The sequence below is a fragment of the Mytilus galloprovincialis genome, chromosome 1 (assembly GCF_965363235.1).
Source record: "Mytilus galloprovincialis chromosome 1, xbMytGall1.hap1.1, whole genome shotgun sequence".
NCBI classification, from domain to species: domain Eukaryota; kingdom Metazoa; phylum Mollusca; class Bivalvia; order Mytilida; family Mytilidae; genus Mytilus; species Mytilus galloprovincialis.
Window position 1 is genome coordinate 12043886 of NC_134838.1, and position 8322 is coordinate 12052207.

At 30.1% G+C, this 8322-nt stretch overlaps 1 protein-coding gene across 2 annotated transcripts in view; it reads right to left on the reverse strand.

Annotated features, from left to right (window-relative positions):
- The window catches only part of LOC143065309 (transient receptor potential cation channel subfamily V member 5-like), a 62537-nt gene extending 54400 nt beyond the window's left edge, over positions 1 to 8137 (reverse strand). For both annotated transcript variants that reach the window (XM_076238817.1, XM_076238824.1), the window contains exons 1-2: positions 8012 to 8137; positions 852 to 1317 (exon numbers count right to left, since the gene is read on the reverse strand). In XM_076238817.1, coding sequence (XP_076094932.1) covers positions 852 to 1130 — 279 coding nt within the window. In that variant the 5' untranslated portion in view covers positions 1131 to 1317; positions 8012 to 8137. The remainder of the gene's footprint in view (positions 1 to 851; positions 1318 to 8011) is intronic.
- Between the last annotated feature and the right edge of the window lie 185 nt (positions 8138 to 8322).

Sequence of the window (8322 nt, forward strand, 5' to 3'; positions counted from 1 at the left end):
AAAAAGTGTTGTTTATGAAAATAATGTATCTTAAGAATGTTTGCTGACATTTTGGGGATTTTTGTCAGATTTTCAGAATCCTCTGGTTTTATCCATTTGAATGCCTTAAAAAATCTTTCCCACTGACCCCCATTTTTCTTTTTATAAATCTTTTATATGTATAATTATAAACCATCTGTCAAAGTTTTATAAAATCTTTATTTTTTAATAGTTTTTGAGAACTTTAACTTGTCAATGATAAAGCTATGAAAAGTCAAGAGAGAACATTTTCCTGCCAAAATTTCAATGGCTAATATCTCGAAAACAAGCACATTCACTGCTTATTTTTTTTGCTTCTTTTTGTTTCTTTATTAAATCCCTATCAATATATAATAGTGTTATGAAAAGCTTGTTATTTTGAAACTGAGTAGCCAACTTCCTTAAATCTATATCTAAGTTCTGATCAGATATTTGTGTCTATACTCTGTCCGTTTGGTGTTCATATCACTTTGCAAAATCCATGTTTACATGTGTTAGTAAAAAATTTAATAACCCTACTTTAAGGTAACCTTGGCCTGGAGTATGGATTTTTAACTGATAGATAATGATAGTTTTGACAATAATTTTCCAATTAATTTCTTTTTTCTCAGGTCAATCTCAGAATTCTGAGAAAAAATAATGATTTAATCACCTAAATATTAATGGAAAGTTTTGAGTATTTAATAAGGGCCTTTGAACAGTGGTTTATATTTGACAGTTCGCCAATTACAGACTAAACCATAATATTAAAACACTGACTGTTTTTTATGTTGCCATATATAACGCCATAAAATCTAATTTTCATTTCTCATCTACAGAGTGTCAAAACCTACTTGTCTTTTTGCTATACATCTCCTTTGCCATTTGATGTGGTCCAATGATGTTAACATTTTCCCCTGTCCATTGTTATATAAATAGTCCACAACTTCAGTTTTGATTATTTTTTCAACTGCAAAAACACCACCATTTTTGTATGCATCTATTAGCCTGCCACCGCCACTAAAGTTAACAAATTTGTAAATGGGATTTCTCGCCATTTCTTTGTTTTGTTGCCGCCATGCTGAGTCTGGATCCTCATTATTCTTACGAAAACAGAGATTTCCCATTTTCATTTGGAGAAACTTTTTTCTTCTCAGTTTTTAAGGAATAAATGCATAAGAAAGATACAGATGTGATAAAATATGGCAGAAAGTAAATCCTTCTATACTATTTAATGTTTTTAAAGTTATGATATCCATTGTTGCTCAGCATTGAAATCACATGTTCTTGTCCTGCTCACTCCATGTCTTATTTTATAATCTGAAAAAATTAAATCAGAAAATTAATCAATAACAATCTGGTGATATGTGAACCCACTTCAGCTACTGTTTGAAAACATATTGAGCTACTGAACCAAACAAATGCTGAATATTACATATGTGCAGTTAAACTCAGTTTACAAGAAACATGGTAATTCATTGGCCAATATTCTGCCTTGTACTCGACATTTCAAACAGTCTTTTTACATTAGGTTAAGTTGCTAGCAGTGAAGATGATCGTAAATCTATACCATTTGAGTTTTCCGGCTATAAGTATGATTATTAATACATAACAATAATTAAATTATTATCCTTTTTGAGTTTTTCATCTACATATTACATGTACAATATTTTGTGAAAGTACCTGATGAAGTTTATAGCATAAATATAATTCACGTTCACTAAATTTTTGAGTGCCTATATCAAAACAATACACATTTCTATCATCCTTAGCACCCACACTTGAAAATTAAATAAGTATACAACAAATGTCTATAGCAAAGACAACAACATTGGTATATCAAGCACAATGCTTGTAAATTCAATTATATTTCAAGTGTTATTTCCTTTTAATTCAAGGAGTTGCAAGCATACTTGATTAATGGTAAAGTATTAATGGCTTTATAAGTCGAAGGCCAAAGAAAAACAATGTTATCAGAAGGTCTTCTAGTATAAAGCACTTTTTTATTTTGATACTTTAAAATTTGTTTACATTTAATTTATTACCTTTCTAATTCTTTAACAATGTTGATTTCACTATGTACAAACATTATATATATGTAATCTCTTGGTCTGTATGCGATATGTCATTAAATTCACCTTAACTGTTTAATCCTTGATGGTAAATCCACAATGAAATTGTTTGAAGTATACAAGGATCATGTAAGGAAACCTAAACACAAAAGCCCACATGCCTGAAACTCTATACCAAATTAGAAAATAGGAAATAAATGGAGATAATAATATTTTCAGAACAGAAATTGATTCAGCTTTACTAATATATTCCAAACAGGAATCTATACATTAAATTATTCAATTAGACCATCTTATACATGTATATATATGTACATGTACTTAGGCCATTTTTCAGAATAAAGAAAATGTTTGATCTTCACATCGAATTTTAAAATCATGTACATATGTACATTTTGAACACTGTCAAATATATATATTTCACATGTAAACCTCATACATTTATCTATACTATTAAACGAGAAGACCTCATTTTGTGTGTCGCTTCTCTTCTTTCCACAATAAAATAATCAACACACCTCTGTGTCCTATAGGTACAGTTCATAGTCGCATTTGTCATCCATTCATATGATTATTCAGATTGAGTTATTTTGGGAGAAAAACTAGAAAAAAAGCATCCGGATATTGTCCCGTCATTGGACCAAATTTTAAGTCAGATTAGACTTCCGGTTTGCATTTTTCTGTATACTTTGAACATACATATACAAAGAATAAAGTGTATTTTCAGAATTCTATCTGCTACGTTTCAAGTTTACTATCCACGGCGGTCACAGAGTTTATTAAATAGAGAGGGTCTGTATATTATATCAATGACCACCATGGATCGATTAGTAAACTTAGAATTGAAAGTAAATACACTATATTTATATATACTTAATGAATGTTCATAATATACAGATAAGCGCTAAAAATATTCATGTGAACTTTTGATACCTTTTCTGAAATTCTCCAGTAATTAAATCTTTTACAAAATTCATTGATTACAAAAAAAAAGAAGATGTGGTATGATTGCCATGTTGAGACAACTCTCCACAAGAGACCAATATGACACAGAAATTAACAACTATAGGTCACCGTACGACATTCAACAACGAGCAATGCCCATACCGCATACTCAGCTTTAAAAGGCCCCGAACTGACAATGTAAAACAATTCAAACGAGAAAACTAGCGGCCTTATTTATGTACAAAAAATGAACAAAAACAAATATGTAACACATAAACGAAAGACAACCACAGAATTACAGGCTCCTTACTTAAATGTTCATAACATACTAAATGTATGTTCATATTGAAATTGATAGAAAACCAAAAATTGGGAATTTTGGAAATAAAGGACTGGAGGAGGGATAAAAAAAAAACATTTTCCTGTCCCCAATAACCTATAGATGACTTATGATACTTTTGCTGAAATTCTCCAGTCATTCAATATTTTACAAAATTCTTCCAACAACACTTTACATCCTTCAAACTACGCTCTGAATGCCCGCGATTTCGCGGGTGTGTTCTAGTAAGTATATATGGTATCACATATTTTTTGCAATCTGACATCCAGCCACTGCTGTCTGAATTCTTTTATGATTAATCATGTTTATATGATAAGACAATTTTGTAAGAATTTTATTGGCTTTATCAATAATTCTTAGAGGCCCAATTCAATTTGAAATGTATGGTTTGATAGGCTTGTGGCATTTGACGCTGAATCTACAGAACGAACAAAATTAAATGTGCCACTGCTACAAAAAATTTTATCTATATAATTGAGAAAAGAAGAACTACTGTGCTAGACTGACAACCTACATGTATAGCTAACTTTCCTGATTTAAAGAAGATTTCCAACAAGCAGTTTTGACTTTGTACATCCCTATCATATAAGTTAGACACATAGAAACAGACACACAAAGGTGTTAAAATACATTTAATCTCTAATAAACTTATTCAATACCATATATTATTAGAGTAAATACACTTATGACATCTATGTCTATTAGAGATGCATTTAATAGGACTCCTCTGGCTAAAATCCCCCCTAGGAGATTTTGAAGCATGTATGCATGTCTGACAAGTATCATGACTTTATGAGATATGATCAGACTGTTGCATTATTGAACAGATTGATAAAAGTATTCCTTACAAATTGATGTCTATAAAAAAAAACTTGACACCATTTCAAAAGAGGTTCAAGCGTACATTTTTAAATGCTCTTTATATAATTAAATATCCATATACCACCAAAAAAATTGATGTCAGTTTTTCGTCTTACAAGGTATTATATTAGAAGTTAACAATTTACCAATAACAATGTAGTTAAAATACAATACATGTACTATATATTTTATGGTCTGTTACCCGTCCCCCACCCAATCTATAGAGGGTCACATCCCCTATACCCCAAATTCCTATAAAATATAATTTTGGGCCTACCATGCCTACAGTAAAAATATCTTTTTACTATATTAAGTGGTTTGATTATAAGTTGACATAAGTGGTTGGGATACAGTCAAAAATTTTCCGCAAAATTCATCACTCACATTTGCAAGTTAATGCAGATCTAAAACTTTTAATTAAGCAAAGTTTCTTAATCTGCTTCATAAAATTACAAGTCAAGAAAACACTTTTATTTCACAAAACATACAATTTTCAATAGACAGATATTTAGATTCAAAAATTTTAATAAACTCTCCCAAAAGTATTTTTCCTTACCACTTTTCATTAAGCAATTTTAAAAGACGTCATTATAAATACATGTAATCAATAATACATCTAAATAATGACGACTTCAGTATGTATATTAAAGAAATTTATCCTGTTGAACTTACTTTAAATAAAGCTAATACTAACAATGACCACTGCCCTTTCCTCGATCTTGATATCTATATCACTAACGGAAAGCTGAATACTAAAATTTATGATAAAAGAGATTTTCCTATCGTTAATTATCCATTTTTAGATGGTGACGTTCCCTTGTCACCATCTTACGGTGTTTATATATCTCAACTTGTACGATTCGCTCGTGTATGTAACAATGTTTTAGATTTTAACGAGAGAAATTTATGTATTACTGAAAAATTATTACACCAGGGTTTTCGATATCACAAACTAGTCAAAACATTTACTAAATTTTATCATCGGTATAAGGACATCATTCGTAAATATAGCTCAACATGCAGACTTCTTATACGTTCAGGTATTTCACATCCAATTTTTTATGGAAATATTCTTTATAAAGCAAAAAGTTGTCAGTATTCACCTCAAAAACTAACAAAACCTTTGAATAGACTTATTAAGAAGGGATATAGTTACGATACTGTTGTCAGGTCATTAAAGATTGCATATTTTGGCGTTAATATTGATTCACTTATGGGGTCTTTGCATCGGAACTAAACACATTTTTTCAAAAACCAGTTGTTGGCATGACACGGGTTATGTTCTTCTCATATATGTTATGATGGTATGATACTAAACCCCTAACATTGCCTAAGGGGAAGGATTGTGCCTGATGTTCATATGATGAAATCATAATCTTTCAGTCAGTTTAATTGAAGTCTGGAGCTGGCATGTCAGTTAACTGCTAGTAGTCTGCTGTTATTTATGTATTATTGTCATTTTGTTTATTTTCTTTGGTTACATCTTCTGACATCAGACTCGGACTTTTCTTAAACTAAATTTTAATGTGCGTATTGTTATGCGTTTACTTTTCTACATTGGCTAGAGGTATAGGGGGAGGGTTGAGATCTCACAAACATGTTTAACCCTGTCGCATTTTTGCGCCTGTCCCAAGTCAGGAGCCTCTGGCCTTTGTTAGTCTTGTATTATTTTAATTTTAGTTTCTTGTGTACAATTTGGAAATTAGTATGGCGTTCATTATCACTGAACTAGTATATATTTCTGCTGCTGTTGTTTTTTTTTCTATGGTCGGGTTGTTGTCTCTTTGGCACATTCCCCATTTCCATTCTCAATTTTATTTAAGGTCAAGAACAAAATAATCCGGCAGGTCTCGAATGGAATGAACAGTATTTTAAACTATTTTCTTCATAATAGCTTAGTCCATGTAAGAAAATAAATCTATACCTATACATGTATCTAAAGGTTAGGACTAAGGCATACTAAACTTTTAATGGATAATGAAAGGAAAACATTTCAAACTTTCATTTCCGTTTTTCAGAATACATGTTACATGCTGGTACATGCAATATATATACATGTACTATGTGGAAAATGCAGTATTTGAGAAGTCACAACTTGTTGAAAAACACCACATCGAATAAATATATTTACAAAATAAGTAGAAAAGATTGTACCAAGGAACTATTTAGTTCAGATCAAGTGGAAAAATAGACAATTTAATTTGAAAAAGACAAGACCCTAAAATGGGCTGTGCAACTAAAAATCTATGTGTTGCTATGCCATTGCACCAATTAGAATATCATTTGTGCCAAAATTATACATTTCATTTGCACCAATAAAACATTGTAAATAGTATAAAATTTCTGTATCAAATAGCTGTGTTTTCTTCATTTTGACTAATCAATTTCTCAGACAATCTTTCGGCCAATTATCTGGTTAACAGTCTGATAGTCAAATCAATGTTTTATAAATCTTCTGTACTTTACAAAAGTTTAATTTCAGATCTTGCCTCAAGCTGTTATAAAAATTGTGTCTTTGTGTTAATTATTTTTGTAAAATTAGAGTGTTTAAAAGGTTAACCATATATACAATGTAGTAATCAAAATACCAGATAATTGATCAGACAAATTAATTAGCAATACAATCTTTTTTTATAAATTTATTTAATGAAATTTTCAATGGAATATATATTTAGAGTACAGTACCGAGCATAAAGTAAAACAGGTTTTAAATGAAGTTGTTAGTTATCATGAGGAATATTCAGTCAACATTATAAATGATTTGTTTTTTTTTATTTTGTACATTTTTTTCAAGGATGTACATGTATAACTAACATGACTAACAATCTAATATACGTCCTTGATTTTTTGTATGTTATAACTTTAACCTTTTTGGGATATTTTAATTTATATTAACCGGCAAGGAATATAAATTTTCAGTATAATAAATGTTTAAAAGAAAAACATTTTTAAAAGTGCATTTTTATTATGGCATTTATTAATGCCAATACATGTATATATAAGAAAATTCAGTAAGCTACATGTACATGTACTTCCCTGATGCTAAATTGATCCCTCGAATACCAATGAATACAATCCAATATTCAGAGCATTTGCTAACTAAAAGTTGTTGCCCTTAGTTTTAAGGAATGTGCAATATTTTCTCCTGAAGTGATTTTTTTTTTGGACAGTAAAATGATATTCCAATTGATAATAACCAATTTGGGAGATAATCCCCAACCTATTAAAACTAATTCGAAAAAAGAATTCCTAGATCCTGAAATCCCGAGCTTAAAACTACCCGATCCAAAAGATAAAGGTCCTATCCTCTTTCACTAATAATTTAATAAATATGACTGTAACCTGATTTTTTGGGGCACATAATTACTCAATAAAGAGTCGTTCAGAATTCAAAATAATCTGTGGCAGTATAATCAGTTTATTGTGTATAAAAGCCTAAATAGGATTCTACATGTATAGTTTGATGATTGTGGCCATTATAAGTTGACAGCAGAAAAAGAAATAAGAACCTATAGCCGTTTATGGGACAACTTGACCAGATTATGGCAGATATTCTAAAACCTACAATCTGGTCAATTGAAATTTATCATTTAAAATATTTGAAAATCACCAAATGTTCCTTCCCATGAACTGTCATTGTAATTACTTTTTTTCGTTTAAAAAAACGAGGGATTTATGCGTTTCCATGACATTTTGTAAACAGTTTTTTTCTATTTTTAAACGACTGTCGATTTCTACATTGGAAGCACGTTCTTCCGAGTGACAGATTTATTATGATATGTAAAACATGGCTTACCTATGACAATAGAAGAAGTTATTTAATGCACACTTTACACTTAACAAAAGTGTTTTTCACTTGTCAATAAATTATTTTGCTCCATTTTATGTCAACACCACGTGATCATTTACGTAACAGGAAATGAACGTAATTTTGATTAAAAGCTACTTTGGGTATGCTAAACCCGAGACCAATCTCAAAGTGATTTTATTGCCCATATTTTCTATACAAAAATATTTTTTTTAAGAATAAAAGAGAAATTTTGATTAAGTAGGAAATGGCGATTTAGATTTATTGACTTGTTATCTTTAAAAGTCTTAAAAGTGTAT